Genomic DNA, 17,124 nt, shown 5'->3' on the forward strand with positions numbered 1-17,124 from the left:
TTTCATATCTTCCTTACATAGTTGCCTTGCTTCCTTAAATCTCTAATCTTTTTAGAGGTATTAGCAAGAAAAAAAGATCCTAGTATCAGTAAGTCTTGGATTAAGATTGTGGTTTTGAAACTTCCTTCCAAAGCTAGCCCTTACTTTGAGCAAAGGAGAGAAAAAAGCATCATACCCAAATTTAAAAGAACATAGTGCTGGGTGTGGTGGCTCATGCCTGTAATCCTAGCACTCTGGGAGGCCGAGGCAGGTGGATTGCCTGAGGTCACATGTTCGAGACCAGCCTGAGCCAGAGCAAGACTCTGTCTCTAAAAAATAGCTGGGCATTGTGGCAGGCACCTGTAGTCCCAGCTACTTGGGAGGCTGAGGCAAGAGAATCACTTGAGTCCAAGAGTTGGAGGTTGCTGTGAGCTATGATGCCATAGCACTCTACTGAGGGGAACAAAGAAAAACTGTCTCCAAAAAAAAAAAAAAAAAAAACCAGAACAACATAAATGGAAAAAAATAACATAAATGAATGCTAGGTGTAAATGCTACACCTGGCATTCAGGTCCCAGACAGTGATTTAAAGGTGTTTCCTGGGAGGGCAGAATTCGTTTTGCCCCCAGGATACCATAATATTGAAGACCCTACTAATTTCTTGAAGGCAAAGCCCTTAATTTTCATCTTTCTCTTCCCAGTATTTGGTACTTTGGATACTTCAATATAGTCTTAGTTTAATGTTAATTAATAGAAAGTGAAGTTGTTTGTTGTTGAAGTAAAAAAAAAAAAAAAATCTATAGTTTAGTCCTTAGTAACTTCTTCATTATTTAAACCATCTTGATGTCTACACTGTGAGATCCGTGAGAAATTCTTTTTGTTTCACCTCATCTTCATTCAGCCTACTATGTTTTTTGGGTGGGTAGTGCTGACTGTTCAGCCTTGGTATCTGTTTCTCTCCCATTTGAATTTGTGCTCTTCTGACTGCCGTTTGTTCATAGGCTGGTTGCATGTACATTCATGGAGGAGTGGTGAACATCCATGAAAACAAACGGACTGGGTCACTGTTTAAGATCTGGCTGGTGGTACCTAGCCTGCTGGAACTGGCATGGGAGAAGCTGCTCGCGGCCTTCCCTAACCTAGCAAACCTCTCCCGAACACAGCTTCTGCACCTTGGACTCACACAGGGACTCATCGAGCGCTTGAAATGAGGATGTCTGGACTGGTCATTGATACTGGAAATGTTAATTTAAAAAGACTCCTTTATTTATGGGCAGTGTAGAATGTGCTACAAAGAGGATTGGTTACCTTGATCAAGGCCTTATTCAGAAAATACATCAGATGCCTTTCCGTAAATTGGTTTTTAAGTTTATGGACATCTCACTTTCCCATGTGCTTCCTTCTTTGCCTCTCTCCTCCTGCCCCAACACATATACACATACACACTCCTTCTTTCTCGATGGAGTTGAGGAGAAGTCTGAAAGTACCTTAATAATGTTATGAATCAAGATTAAAAAAAAATTTTTAAGGGAATTCTGAACATATAACCATGTTAACCAATGTTCTACAAACTAAAGCATCATCAATAAAAACAAACATTAAATCAAAACTTTGAAAATTCCAGCAACATGAAGAAGTTTAGAGGGTAAAATGAGAAGGCTAACCTTGAGAGTCCTGCAGGTTATATTGAAGCCTAGATGTTTAAATTAGCTTTTTCACGGTGCATCTAATTCAGTAGCTGATCTAATGGCAGCAGCGCTTGACTTCTTGCTGCATGGATATTCAAACCAATCCTTTGGCTTTAAAGGAAAGATAAGCAGCTCAGCGACTCCTGGTTAGTGATTTCTTTTCTCATCCGTATGGTGCCACCGATGGTTACAGCTGGCTAGTTGAAAGACTGCCAAGTGTGACGTGCTCGTGCTCTTTGATGTGATTCTCAGAAATCACGGCATCAAGAGTATTTCAAATTGAAAACGTTATGGTGGACAAAGTTCTTCATTCTGACAGTTTTGAAATTCCCCTATGTTTGTTAATAGTTTTAGGTATCTCTGACTTCTTCGCGGGGAATTTTATAGACCCTAAATGTTTGGTGTAAATGCCTTGACACATAAACACATACTTGTGAGAGAGGCCAGAGAAGAGCTGGGCAGAAAGAGCTGTACCCTTCGGGCTGTTAACTTGGCTTCTGCTCAGGCCGTGGTCTTTGCCACGTTGGCCATTTTCTTTTCAGAGCTTTTTAAATCTCTGGACCATGTACCTGCCAGTTTCTTAGGCAGTTTGTCCTTGAATTTTCCCTGAGCTCGTTGCCTCCTTTTCTATGTGCTTCAATGTGCATGGTGCTGCAATTGTCTAGAATTAGCTAAAAGGTTTTTGGGGGAAAGCCACAAGTCATCTTTCCTAAAGAACCAAGTATCATTTAAAAACTAGCATGAGGAAGGAATGAAACTGAGGATCATTCACCTTTTTTGGTATGAAATTTTAGTTTTTGTTTTGGTGTATTTTTTTATTTCTATAAAGAAAAAAGATCTAAATTTTCACTTGCTTTGCCATCAAGCTGCTAGAGGATTTGAGCAAGTGCTGGCCATGAGCATTCAGAAGTCCGTAGGTGCTGAAGGCACACCAGAGGACACAGTGCTGATTCCTTGCAGGCCACCTCACAGCAGTTCACTCACTTGGGGAATTTGGGACACATTTTTCCTTTAAGTGCCTCTTTTTCACATAGCTTTTAAAGTTATTCTTTTTCCTTCTTCCCAGAAGGGATCTCGTTAGCTTATGTGTGGATTTAAAATCACCTTTTGAGTTAAGGCTAAAAATTTATACTATCTGGTGTTCAGTTCTGGAAAAGAGAAAACCATGGCCTCTAGACGTGGTTTCCTAACTTCTAGGCCTTATTATAACATCCTGTACGTGTTGGGTTGAGTAAATGGTGCCTGTATTCTGCAAAGTCTTGTAATAACCACCCATCTGTGAGTTTAGGTCCTCTTTAGGGAGTGAGGAATGTGGGAGAGAGGCAGGAAAAGGAGCAGCTCCTCTAGTGGTCATCCACCCACATCTTGTCATTACCAGTCTGTGTGCCACTTAACCTCCGCCACCCACTGTCAGACTTGTTCCTCTGAAGAGTTCTTTCCAGAGCAAGGCAGTCTGAGCAGCTCCGCTGGTCCAAATCAGAGCTTCGCTGCTGACTCCAGCCTGGTCTCTGCAAGTTGGGTGGAAAATACATCACAACTTAAAAGTCAGGCTGTCTAGGGTGGTGAGAGGATTTTTATCATGGATTTATATAGGGACCAAAGACAGAATGCTCAGCCTCTGTGCTTAGACTTCCCTGGTCTTTGGGATATTAGTGGGTCTCCAGCTCTCCTACACCAGGAAGCTGGAGAGAGATGTGGTCTGGTTCCATCCACACTTGCTAGCACTCTTGGCTAAGCCTTCTGAGGGTACTTTTCGTTGAAGTAGACTTTGGAGGCAGATCTGTGCATGACGGTTTCATAAAAGTGCACATCCTTGGTCTAAACTGTCTTTTAATCTAACACTAGTGAAAATGACATGGTATCACCAGCGCTGAGTGCTATAGAGCCACACATGTGCACACGTTCTAGATGCCAAATGAGACTGTGTTATGACTGAAATGTAGATGACTGGAATTTTATACAAGAGGTCATCAGGCATTTTGGTTTACCTATAACCAGCACTAAGAATTCCTGACACTGTTTCCTTGATTTAGGAAAGTTTATGCCTGCTGTTTCTTTGCCTCTTTGAGGTGCTCCCAGCCATCTTGCTACAGTCCTGTAACTTTAAGTGCAATATATAGAAACACATATGGATATATACAGATTGTATATAGGGTGCAACTATAAAGCAGATATGCCACTTTTTTTGTACCTATCTTAGGGAAGCCAGCTCATTACTTTAGAGTTAAATCATGTCAGGAATTTTAGATGTGATCAGCTGGTTTAAACCAACTCTTGGTAAAGCTGGATTTTCAAGTCCATGTTTTTAAACTCCAACGCTTAGAGACTTACTGTCCCTTGGGTTTGTTAGAGTTGAGATTTTTTTTCCCCAGTCATCTTTGTTCTATCTCCTGTCTGCATGACTTGTTACGTTTCTTTGCCTCAGCAGAAGGAAGTCCACATGTAAGAAGTTTCCTAAATGGAAAATTAAAACCTAGTATTTAATACTATCAGTTCTCCCATGTATATACTAATTTATCTGGGAATATAATACTTTATTAAACGAAGACACTGATGCTTTCTTCATTTAATAAAATACTTGCCACATCCTAGAAAACTATAAACTCATGCAGAATAATTGAAATTTTAACTATGCTTCAGGGGCCAAACAAAACCCTTTCCACTGTCAGAATCTTCTTTTGTTAGTGCCCTAATGATGTGATGTAAAAATTTCCTTGAAACCATTCATGCCCTTACATAGCTAGATTTAAAAGTATAATGAATATATTAACGTTTTTAAGCAAAAGATATGTTAACCGTGATCTTTGGTTATCCAGAGTAGCAAGAATAAAGCACAGATAATTGAAATCCTTAGATAATCAGTGTATCAGCTTTTCTATCAACAGCTGATTCATTTACATTTCTTTTTCCTCCCTATCCCTTTCCCCTAAGAACCTCTTTCCCAGTGGAATGAGGCTAATGAGTAGTTAGAAAAGAAAAAGGAAGAATCTCTGAGGGGCTGGAAATCAGTGAACATGTAAGCGGCCTGATTACCTATAATTGGTCAGTCTGAACAATTATAGTTGAATGCTAAAATTAGGTACCATGGGTGGTAATCTTGAGTTTAGATGTTACTCTTCAGCATAATCTCCTGCCCTGAGTTCTAGGCTGTCTCTCTTACAAACACCAAAGAACTCTTAGCACCTACAGGCAGAAAAAGCTGTATGTTGCAGGGGAAATTCCATTATTTGAGCACATTCCTTTGGCTCTTGAAAAACTTGCTTTTCCTCTGATCTTGAAGGAGTCTTGCTTCTTCCTTAGGAGATACCTTTTCCAGTCATATAGCTTGGCATATAGGAAAGGTTGAATTATCCTCTAAGACTGTGTTGGTCTTATGATTCAGTAAAACCCATTTGTTTTTATGTGGTCTTACAGATGTTTAGAAAGTGGCACAGGTTACTGATCTACCTGCCAGCATTCTGATATAGCACAAAAAGCCATTTTCATTATTTTAAGATTTTTTTTCTGGTATTGAGCTCATGTAGGAGGGTTCATGGTCCTGTGATCATAAGTTGCACTCCCCAAACTGGTCACTGTTAACTTAATTTGCTTTGGTTCCCCAAATATGCTTGGAACCCTAGGAGCATTGGCAAGGCCTGCAGTAGGCTCAGTGAAGTTCCATACCCCCACTGCTGTCACCACTGGATCATGCCCAGCCTTCGCATTTCTCTTCTAAGGTCATTAAAATCAGAGGAAAGCGACCTCTTCCCTAGTCTGGTGTTATGAACAGAAGTCCTGAGTTGTGCTTCAAAAGTGATACCATCTTTTTAGTGTAATTTTCATGTTTCTGATTTTTTAAAAAATGTTTTAGAAGTTTTTTAAAGGCCCTGCTTATTCAGCGTACAAGGTGAGTCAGAAACAGTTTTCAGACGGAAAAAAAAACAATTTCACCAAGCGGTAGTATTTGCTGTTTTACTAGTTACACATTTAGAATACAAAGGAGGCATCAGAAAACACTCTGACTTTCTCCAAAGTCACTTACTTATACCAGAGTCTGCGCAGGAAGAGCACAGGCATCTCCCTACAAAGGCACCTGCCAGGGACAAATTTACTGGAAGGATCTGGGCAAGAAAGGAAAGCCTCCTTCTGAGCCGCAGTCTCCAAGGGGTGAGCCTAGGCTTTGCTCTTCCTACAGGGTATGGTTGGGCTACACACAATGCTTGCCTTATTTTAAAGCTATTTGCCACCGTCCTGTTAAATAGTGTGGATGTCCTTTTGCAGTCTGGTGTGCATGCCATATGATCAGGACAGCTTTTCCACCTTACCTGGTTTCCTACACACAAGTAGGAAATATAGTGAATTTACCCTAAAATGTCCAATCTGTATTTATGTATCTTGTCAGTGTTTTGCTGTTGGTTTTCTAAAACAATCTGATCAATAAATCTTACCCAGATGTACTGGTTCAAGGCCACCTTGATTGTCTGACTATAATTTGTGCGTATGTAAGCTCGTCTGCATGACGTAAGCATCAGTCCCACGTACCTCCACCATCCCCACCACAGCTTTTCTAATATCTGTGAATCACCCACCTTCCACACCCCCTCTGTGAGTTCTTCTACCTGTTCTGCTCGCCATCTGGAACCCCTAGACAATAGTTCCCTCCACAAGGACATCAGCAAAGGAGCAACTGTGGAATAGGCCACATCTGACAGCCCTCTCCCTACCCTATCCTATATCCCCAAACCACTGCTATACACATGTATATGGGTATAACAAGGCTTTCCTGAAGATTGGGAGAGGATAACAAATTCAAAAAGGAAAATGTGACCCTATACATGCAAAGTTCTATGATTTTATGATCCAAGGAAAAAGCCCCAGGGGGAGCTGAGTCTTACGTAGGGGTCTTTAGGGGATGAAACCACAGTTCCTAGCTCTGGCCTTGGTCTTCCAGATTCTTCCTTCTCTAAAACCTCTACTTTGTGATGCTCCAACCTCTAATCCCACCCTAGCAGTACGTTTCCCCAAGTCTGTTAAGTCCAGAATAGACAAGAACACTCTTAAGTCTGGTCACTTTTAAGGGCTCCCTTCTAGAATTGCATATATGCCTCTTATTTTTCAGTATTTCCATTGGCCACTTATTGGATCAAAAACACCTTCCAGGGTGGTGCCTGTGGCTCAAAGGAGTAGGGCACCGGCCCCATATGCCGGAGGTGGCAGGTTCACACCCAGCCCCGGCCAGAAACTGCAAAAAACAAACAAAACACCCTCCAATTACAATATAAGTCTACAAGGAAAAAGAGAAAAATTTCTACCCTTGGATTTACCTTACAGTTAATCCTTTACATTTATCAGTACAGAGCAATCTTCTTACCTTGGGTTTATTTCTCCTCCCTTCTGTAAAATATACTCCCCTCCAACCTACCAGGAATAAGAAATGAATCTCATTCCTTTTAGTCTTTTATTTATTTGTTTGTGTGTTTGTTTATTTTTTGAGACAGAGTCTCACTATGTTGCCCTTGGTAGAGTGCCGTAGCATCGCTGCTCACAGCAACCACAAACTCTTGGGCTTAAGTGATTCTCTTGCCTCACCCTCCCAAGTAGCTGGGACTACACGTGTACACTACAATGCCCAGGCATTTTTTTGTTGTAGTTGTCAACATTTAGCAGGCCTGGGCTGGGTACGAACCGCCAGCCCCAGTGTATGTGGTCGGCACCCTAACCACTGAGCTACGGACGCAGAGCCTCCTTTTAGTCTTTAGACCAGCTTTGAAATGGACTCTTATTTGCATCTGGTTCAGTTCTTAGTTAAGGCATCTAGCCCTATTTTGGCCTAGGGGGAGGGGATTCAAGTGGCTTAGTTGGTTTGGGTGGTTTTGTTCTTTCAGTTAAACATGTGCAAAATTCTAGTTTGTCAAAATGCTATTACTAAGCTATTACAATGGAATAGTATAACCGCATTTTCTTGTAGTTAATCTGCAGTAATTGCTTGAAAGGAGACGACATTATAAAACCATCCAGTTTCTAAGCTACCTTCAAATGAAAAGTCCAGGTTCTAGCCCAGCACTGGACCAGTAGAACTTCTTACAAAGTTCTTACAAGAACTTATCTGTACTTTTCAAGATAGTGGTAGCCACTAGCCATCTGTGGCTATTGAGCATTTCAAATGTAGCTGACTGAGGGATTGAATTTTTAATTTGATTTAGTTTTTCATTTATTTAAATGTAAATAGGTACATGTGGCTAGTGGCTACCTATCCAGGGGTCCTTAAACTACAGCCCACGGGCCATATGAGGTGGTGTGATTGTATTTGTTCCCGTTTTTGTTTTTTTACTTCAAAATAAGATATGTGCAGTGTGCATAGGAATTTGTTCATAGTTTTTTTTTTAAACTATAGTCTGGCCCTCCAACAGTCTGAGGGACAGTGAACTGGCCCCTGTTTAAAAAGTTTGAGGACCCCTGTAAGACAATGCAGTTCTCAAAAGAGATAACCCAGAATCCTGGTGGAAGACCAGGATTCTGCTCTTGGCTCAGTCTGTAATAGTCCTGTTCTGTATGCAACTTAGTTTTCTCTGAGTCTTTGCTTACTCATCTGTCAAATGAGGTTGGCTAGACAATCCCCAAAGTCACTTTCAGATCTAACCTTCTGTATTTAGTATATTTGGCTAAAGCCCTGGAGCATAATAGTACCATATGTGTATAGCACTAGGACTGGACTAGCCTTATCTCTTCACCTTGATCTTGATATTAAAGATCATTAATCCCACTGTGATGAGAGGTCTACCACACAAGCCAGATAGCTCCTTCGTGAGTTATCACTGGCTGGATATTCACTTGTATGATTCTGAAAAAGAGGGCTGAAAAATGGAGTAGGGAATAGACGAAGGCCAACTGACAGGACCACCTATGACCCACTGGTTTCAAAACCATGATGCATGCTCATTACACATGGAGTCCTACTCCAAAATCCCAAAGATTAAGTTTTAGTAGGTGTATTATTTTAACAAACACTTCAGCTAATTCTGATTCAGCTGGTTTAAGACATCTGGGAATCCCTGTTCCACAGCTGAGCTAACTGGCCAGTGCCAGCTAGCCAAGATGAAAGGCTTTGCTACCTTACTTATTATTGTCATACTTAATTGTTCAGCAAGGGACTTTACCACAAAAGTCAGAACGAACAAACAATCCTTGCCCTGTTTGAACTCAGTGTAAAGATGGCAGATGAACCACACAAGCTTCTCTCCTTTCCCTTTTGCAGAACCACCAACATAACAGTAAAACAGCACTTCTTTCCTTGTCCCTAAAATGGGGCTAGAAATAGTAACCTGTCTCCTGGTGTTATTGTGGGTTTGACTGAACAGACATACTCAAGTGTTTAGAATGACACTTGCACATACTAAACATTATATAGGTATTGACTATTGTTCTCTATAGTTGATGGAACAAGAAATAAAAGTTACTAAAAATTACAAAGTTAGGGCTGGACTCTGGAAGGCTGAGGCAGGTGGATTGCTTGAGGGCAGGAGTTCCAGACCAGCTTGAGCAAGAGGGCAACTCTGTCTCTAAAAAAATAGCCTGGTGTTGTGGTAGGTGCCTATAGTCTCAGCTACTTAGGAGGCTGAGGAGGATTGCTTGAGCCCAAAAGTTTGATGTTGCTGTGAGCTATGACACCCTGGCACTCTACCGAGGGCGACAAAGTAAGACTATCTCAAAAGAAAATAAATAAATAAAATAAAAATTAGAGGCCAGGCTTGGTGGCTCACACCTGTAATCCTAGCACTCTGGGAGGCCGAGGCAGGTGGATTGCTTGAGCTCACAGGTTTGAGACCAGCCTGAGCAAAAAGCGAGACCCCATCTCTACTAAAAATAGACAAACAGAAGCAAGAGGATCACTTGAGCCTGAGTTGGAGGTTGCTGTGAGCTATCATGCCATGGCACTCTACCCAGGGCAACAGTTTGAGACTCTGTCTCAAAAAATAAATAAATAAATATAAATAAAAATTACAAAGTTAATAAAGAAACTAAACATAAGAGGATGAAGGAGGGCAGAGTGGTGGTGCGAGTGAGCTAGCTGAATCCTCCTCTCTGTGGCAGGAAGGTAATCTATAAAATGTCTCAAATTGAAACAGTAGCCAGATAAGCATATTAATTATAGCTGTAAAGGTAGCTATCAAAAAAAAAAAAAAAAACAAGAAAACTAAAAAACACAGTGCAAAGAGCTTACAGTATTAAGACTGACATGGAAAGGAAGAAGGGTTGCTGTAGAAACTGTGGGTTTTTAAGTGTGTTTCTGGGGTTTTTTTGTTTGTTTTTTTCTTTACTTTTTCCCCCTCTTTCAAGAATCTTTCACAGCTTTTTCAATTTAGATCTTCAAAATACTTAGAGTCTGGTTCTCTTCTGACTAGTCAGGCAGGCTGCAAAGGATTGGGTGATTCAAAGGGGGCAGCTGGAGTATTCATATTTTCAGGTTCCTCATTGATTTGGATGCAGCCTGACTGGTCCTTGGTAATCTTTGATTTAAAAACCAATCCTGGAAGCTAGAAGAAGGGAAAAATGGAGAGGAGGGAGAGGATTTTGACAAACACTGTCAAGTTTTAAGTTGTGGTTTAACCTACTGCCCAAAGCCTATTCCTCACCATCTAATAAAATCAAGCAAGAACTTTTTTTTTTTTTGAGACAGAATCTCACTTTGTCACTCTCAGTAGAGTGCCATGGCATCACAGCTCACAGCAACCTCAAACTCTTGAGCACAAGTGATCCTCTTGCGTCAGCCTCTCAATTAGCTGGGACTACACAGACCCACCACAGTGCCAGGCTAGTTTTTCTATTTTTAGTAGAGACAGGGTCTCCTTCTTGTTCCAGCGGGTCTGGAATTCCTGAGCTCAGGCAATCTACCACCTTGGCCTCCCAGAGTGCTAGGATTACAGGAGTGAGCCACTGTGCCCAGCCTCAAGAACATTCAAGTAGGGCAGAAGTTTTTCTTCCATACACTCCACAGCCAGTTGAGAGGAGGTGCAGGGCTTGTTAGTGACATGCAAAGCAGGCCCAGCAAATCCGATAATCCTACACAAGCCTAGGGTCCGGCCTCACAGTCTCAAATGTGAAAGTGAGACATTCAGACACTAAGATTCTCAAGCAGCCCAGGCAGAAAGGAAAGTGCCCAGCCCAGCTCAGCCATGGAGGGCAGTAACCACTCCATCCCAGCTCCAGAACTAGGGAGGAGAGAAAGACAGAGACAGCTGGGAGTCTTGGCCACTACTTTGGGACCTCACAGAGAACAGGGGTTTTAGAGCAGAATTGCAGATACCACCTGTGAAAAGTAGAGAAGGCAGCTATCATGCAACCTACGTCCCCTGACTAGGCTGGTCAGTTTATCCTCCTTGAACCTTCCAGCTAAAGCTGCCTGGCTGTGAGAATTGAGGCAGCCCTCACCGTGACTACCACAGTGTCCAAAACCCCCCTCACCCCAGAGTCAGGGAGCTGACTTATTTATTCTACCAACCCCAGAAAAATACATCTAGGCTGTCCAGGCCTCTGCTGCATCTGGGTTTCACTAACTACCTAAACCTTGCCCAGAAACAGCCAAGGTCATGGTTCAGGATGTCAGCCTCTGCCCCTTGCCCCTTGCCCCTTGCACTACCCAGATTTGTACTTGCTGCCCACAGAGACATATGGTCCACAGAACTATGAGCAGGGAGGTTGTTCAAAGCTGTTTGCACACTAGGCAACCACGGTGAGAACTCTGGCTTTACACCCGATGAACCTCCCTCCCAACCCCCACCCCGTCCTCAGAGCCCAGCCTCTGCCTCCCTGCCATGGATCATAGGCCTAGAGGTATTATCCCCATCTGGCAGATTTGTAGGCCAAGGCAAGACCAGGTAAATGGTTTGCCAAGGGAGTTAGCTAACCCAGACCCTTCAAAGCCCAGATTAGAGTGCCCATGTCTCTAGTCCTGTGAAGTCCTAAACCGTTCATCCTTTAGGCCCGGCAGCGGGGGGGGGCAGATGAGCCACAGTGTTACCGAGAAAACCCTTACGAAAGGGCAAGCAGGAAGGCGAAGGTCACCCCTGGCTTCCAGGTGGGGCTCGGGGCTGGAGTAGGTGCGCTGGGGCCGCCGCAGTGCGCACCATGGGGCGAAAGGGTCACGGTTTTCAGTATGCGACAAGATGGCCTCGTGCTCGCGCCAAGGCGAAGCGAAGAGGCGGTCCGGGCTCTGCCTCCCCCTAGCGGGGAGCCGGCTGGCGGCGACCGGCCGGGAGGGGGCCCCGCCGCCCCACGCCGCGGCTCGCGGGCTCGCTCACTCGCGGGCACGTGCCCTGCGCTGGGGAGGGGACGAGCCCCGGGCACGGCCACCGAGCAACCAGGCGCGGAAGGCCCACGGAGCAGAAAGTTAGCTTGAGCCTCGCCGACGACGGGAGCTTGGAAGTCGCGAGAAAGTGTACCCCAAGTTACATCAGTGACCTGAGCGTGCCGGGCAGGGCCCAGTTTCGGTGGCTTCTGTTAGCGGGGAAGCCATGTGGCAGGAGCCAGGGGAGCCCCCAGGAAGAGGCAAGCCCGGCAGGTCACCTGGAGCTGGGATAAATGGGTGACTTCTCCTGTAAGAGCAGTGGGTAGCTTTAAGCCAGACAGCCACCCAAAGGACCCTAGGGCCGCTGCGGGAGCGTGCGCGGAAACCGGACCCGCTGCTGGTGGCAGGCCGCAGGGCCCAAGGTGCGCACGGGCAAAGGGCTACATTGTGGATCCCATCACCCCCACCTCAACAGGGCGCCCTTGAATGGGGGACAACCTGCAACCAGGGCAGGACCCCCAAAGCTGTGCTGGCGCCACGCACTGGCAAAGAGGGACACGGGTCAGAGCAGAGGTGGTCTCAGACTCCTGCACTAAAGCCCGGATGCGCAGCCCACTGCGCGGAGGTGGAGAAGCCCCCAGGCCAGAGGGAGCCGCGCAGAACCGGAGCGATCCGGTTTGGGGCCCGCGGGCTCCCTCCTCCCGCTCCCCACGCCCTCCACGCTCCGCTCCGTCAGCGACTGGCTGGATTTTGCCGCAGTCCCCGACCAAGGTAAACAGCGAGGAGGGAGGAGGAAAGAATGCTCTGTTTCCATGGCAACCCACGGGGAGTTTGCTGTGAGGGTGACTTGATGGGGAAGAAAAGGCTCGCTGGAGAAGCGACAGGAAGGACCCTTCCCGTGGGCATGGGGGGGAGGGGGTCGTTCTGGAGCAGGATGTGGGCCTGGGGAAACAAGACGGAGGAGAGGGCTCAGGCACCCTCAGTGGAGTGGCAGATGGGGCCTGGGGACGCACCAAAAATCCAAGCACTCATACTTGCTGTCAACTTTAAACCCAGGGAGCAGAAAACAGATGCCAGAGCTCTGACTGCCACCCACACCTCGCTGGCCCTTTCTAGAAAACCCTTCCATGAGGCAGCTTAGCGAAGGGGCAACCACACGGAGGGGGACCCAGAACCCCAGGGACCCAGGCCCAGAAGCAGGTCCTGTGTGAAGCACGGAGTCCCACTGTTCCCAGCTGCTCCCTGACTGCTCCTGCTCTGTGCTCCCTGGAGACCTCCAGGGTGCTCTGGTCCTTCCTTCTTCAGATCTGGTCTCCTCCCGGGGAAGACAGACACCTGATGTGGGATGGCGACTACCAGAAAGTCATCCTTTTGCTGAAGGTGTGAGTGTGATAGATCAAGGGAATAACGCCTGCATGAGATTGGGTGGGGGGGATCACAAAGCAGTGTATCCCCAGCCCCTCCTGGAGAAATGTCACTGTGTCGCTCTCTTGCTGCTGACTGAAGCCCTTGCTGACCAAAGCCTTCCACACCCTGGGTCTGTCTTCTTTAGAGCAATGTGAGGGTGTCAGAAACCTTGGGCAGGTTCAGGCTTTGTATAGATTACTGAGGTCCCTCCATCACCAGAATCAGCCCATCTGCTCCTAGGGAGGGGCTCTCTCCTGCTTTGGCTTTTACCTGTGTGCCCAAGGATAGGAGAAAACCGGGCACAAAGGGATGTTGCAGGGGGGTGCACATCATGCCCCGGCAAAACTGAGCTGATCTGTGTAGTTTGAGCCACGAGAAGCAGCAGCAGGGCCACCTGTGGGAAGCTGGGTGGAGGTGCCCTGCAACCTCAGTTTCTCCAGGTTAGCTAGCTAATTACAGGAAACCAGGTCCCAGGCTGCTTCTTTTCACAGGGGTCTTCAGATACTGTGGCCTGCCTGAGACACCTCCAAGACGGAACAGTGGTGAGAGGGGAATAGGAAGGAGGCAGCAAGCCTGCTTTTCCCAGCAAAACACCCAGAGGTGCCCCGTTTATCCAGCTTTCCCATGGCCACAGTCAGATTCCAAACTTCTGTGACCTTACCTCCTACCACTGTCCCTTGGCTCACTCCAGTCCAACCACAGGGACCACTTTGAGTGGCCAGGTGTGCTCCCAGCATGGCTGCTCCTCCGCCTGGCATGCTCCTCCTTCAGCTTCCTCACCTTCTCAGTCCTTTATTCTAATGGCATCCTCTCAATGAAGCAGAGCCAGGGCGAGGGTGAGGCCAGTCAGCCAGCAAGGCCTTCTCTGAGCCCCCTGGTTACAGTCCTCTTCCTGCCCATTCCACTTCCCAAGGAATGGAACAGCAGATCCTTAATATCCATCTGATTATTAGAATGACAGTGCCATGGGGACCAGAATTGCCTTGTTCTTGATCTATTTTCCCCAGAGTCTGTTTTTTTTTTTTTTTTTTTTTGCAGGTTTTTTTTTTTTTGCAGTTTTTGGCTGGGGCTGGGCTTGAACCTGCCACCTCCGGCATACGGGGCCCACGCCCTACTCCTTTGAGGCACAGGCGCCGCCGAGCCTGGTATGTTGTAAGTACTCAGTACACATGTTGGATGGATGGATGAAGGGAAGGATGAATGGGGCCACTTTCCAAACAGTGGAAAGTGCCACAGCCATAAAAGAGATTGACACTCCTAGTAAGGCACACAATGGGATGCACAGGGGTTACTATTAAAAAGGAAAACTAACTTTAAAAAATACCAAAGGTGGGTACTGCTCCTTCCACCAGGCCTGGTAGCCCCAGCCAGGCTTGACGTGTCCTATGAGACAGTGTTCATAAACATGACTGAAGAAACTGAAGTCATCCAGAGGCCCAGGACCCTGCCCACTATGTAAAGCAGAGGGGAGAGCAGTATCCCAGGTCTGCTCCTGCACCTACCCCATGCCAAGGGCTTTTGGGGATTGAGCATGGTCTGTGAGGCATCTTTCTGTGGGCTCAGGCCACATGTTGGAAGGCAACTGCCACACTGAAAGACTCAGCCAGCGGCATTGGGAGGAGATGCAGGGATTGGATAGGGAGAGGAGAAGGAAGCTTGTAGAACCACACTAGCTCTGCTCATGTAGGGAGCCTCGATACTTGCAACCAGGGGCTCCATGTGCCCCTCTGCTTCCTGTGGCTGCTGCTGTTCTCCACGGTATCTAACCAGTAACAGCAGGTTCTAACAGTTCCATCAGTTGAAACCTACGCATGCAGCATGAGTCACCTTCAATTTCCTGCCTGCCTGCCTTTTTCCTGATTGACCTGATAAATTCAGGACAGCTTTTATTGCTTTTGGCAAAAAACTGCCATTAAGATTTACAGAGCCCAAAGCTGGTACAATGTAATCTTCAGAGTTAATTTACACAGTGAGTTTCAAAAGATGAAAAGTTAGCATTTCAGAGGTAATTTCATAAAAAGGATTATCAGATTAATCACTATGTCAATTTAATAGTGGTGTCTAAAATAATTAATTAGCTTTCTGGAAGTCAGCAATGCGAAAAGAGACTCTAAAAGGAATATAAATGGCTGTGTCAGACAGTAAGTATGTTTTGGGCAATAGATCTTGGGAGAATTCTTGTTGGAATTACCCCAGTGGAATGTCTAGTGTGGGATCATTGGCACAGAGACAAAATAAAAAAGTGAAAAGCTCTTGGTGTGCTCAGGTCTCCTGGAGAGCTTTCTGATGTGACTGCTGGAGGCTTGTCTGTACCTGCCAAGCCAAGGATGACCTGCCACATGTTGAATTGTCCTGTGACACCTGGAAAATGTGTCTTAACCAAGCCATGTGCGTTGACAGGTTGCTCTGATGGGAGATATGGGTGTGAATTGCAGCCAGCTTGTGAAATTACCTGTGAGTGCTCAGAGGTGGGATACAATCTACACCATCTGGGCTAGTTATAAACACAGTTCTCGCGCTCTGTATAATACTGCCCCAAATCAGCTCCCACATGGCAGGATAAGGCTATATCCTTATGTCCCCCTCCTCCCCAAAAAGATACAGCAAAGAGCCGGGCATGGTGGTATGTGCCTGTAGTCACAGCTCCTGAGACTGAGGTGGGAGGATTGCTTGAGGCCAGGAGTTTGAGGCTGCAGTGTGCTGTGATCATGCCTGTGAATAGTCATTGCACTCCAGCCTTGGCAACACAGATGAGACCTTGTCTCTAATAAAAAGGACAGAAAGAAAGAAGAGAAAATATACTTTGGTGTCCCAATCTACAGCACCTCAGAATGTGAATTGGTTTAGAAATAGGATCTCTATATAGAGGTAATCAAATTAAAAGGAAGTCGTTAGGATGGGCCCTGGTCTAATACGACTGATGTCTTACAAAAAGGGGAAATTTAAACCCAGACACGTGTGCACACATACACTCAGGGAGAACGCCATGTGAAGATGAAGGTGGAGATCAGGATGATACCCCTGTCAGTCAAGGAACACCAGAGGCTGCCAGCAGACTCCCAGAGCTGGGAGAAAGCATCGATCAATTCTCTCTGCCAGCCCTCAGAGGGAGCAAACCCTGCCGACACCTCAATCTCCTACTGCCAGCCTCTAAACTGTGAAAGAATAAATTTCTGTTGTTTAAGCCACTCAGCTTGTGATATTTTGTTATTGCAGCCCCAGGGAACTGATCTAGCAGCACCAGCATGGCAGACTTAGGAAGAGTCAAGACTTTGGTGTCTTTGTTCTTGACATCCCTCTTTTTTAAAACAATTTTATTAAGAAAACATTTTTTTAAACACCAGCTCAAGGCAGAATGTAAAGATATGACAAATCTGGGTAGTAGGCACAAGAGTATTCTCTGTGATTCACCATACTTTCTCTTAAAGAAAGAAAAGAAAAAAGACTCTGGTTTTTCTGCTGTGCTCCCTGACTTGGGGGCTCTGAGCCGGAGCTGCCGGTCCGTGTGGACGCAGTCGGAAACTTGCAGGTGGAGTGGGTTCTGACGCATGTGCTCCCGGATCCAGCGGGCGGTGTTTAGTTACACAAGCCCTGCAGGAAAGCCGTCTGGGCTTTAAACAATACATGAGTTTAGATCTCAGCAGTTCTGCTTAGAAATGTGATCTTCTGGGCCTTGCCTTCCTCACCTCTGAAACAAGAGCTTCCACTCTCAAAAGGTTGCACAAATCAAACACAAGAATAAAATCAAGGTGGCCAGGAAAGTGCCAGACCAATGGTGGTTGGTAG

At 45.7% G+C, this 17,124-nt stretch overlaps 2 protein-coding genes across 6 annotated transcripts in view; both read left to right on the top strand.

Annotated features, from left to right (window-relative positions):
- Positions 1-6,100, top strand: part of KLHDC10 (kelch domain containing 10) — a 70,071-nt gene extending 63,971 nt beyond the window's left edge. For all 4 annotated transcript variants that reach the window (XM_053553853.1, XM_053553854.1, XM_053553855.1 and 1 more), the window contains one exon: positions 981-6,100. In XM_053553853.1, the coding sequence (XP_053409828.1) occupies positions 981-1,190 (210 nt within the window). In that variant the 3' untranslated portion in view covers positions 1,191-6,100. The remainder of the gene's footprint in view (positions 1-980) is intronic.
- A 5,815-nt stretch (positions 6,101-11,915) lies between these two features.
- LOC128560384 (uncharacterized) lies at positions 11,916-16,517 on the top strand. Of its 2 annotated transcripts, XM_053553978.1 has the most exons (6): positions 11,916-12,702; positions 13,237-13,311; positions 13,830-13,880; positions 14,395-14,483; positions 15,605-15,726; positions 16,315-16,517. In XM_053553978.1, the coding sequence occupies exons 1-6, from the start codon at positions 12,418-12,420 to the stop codon at positions 16,497-16,499; spliced, it is 807 nt and encodes a 268-aa protein (XP_053409953.1). In that variant the 5' UTR covers positions 11,916-12,417; the 3' UTR covers positions 16,500-16,517. The 2 variants fall into 2 exon arrangements, 1 of the variants encoding a protein (XP_053409953.1); XR_008372944.1 differs by lacking the exon at positions 15,605-15,726 and having other exon boundaries at positions 11,916-13,880.
- Positions 16,518-17,124: the final 607 nt, after the last annotated feature.

Source organism: Nycticebus coucang, chromosome 11 (assembly GCF_027406575.1).
Source record: "Nycticebus coucang isolate mNycCou1 chromosome 11, mNycCou1.pri, whole genome shotgun sequence".
Classification (NCBI taxonomy): Eukaryota; Metazoa; Chordata; class Mammalia; order Primates; family Lorisidae; genus Nycticebus; species Nycticebus coucang.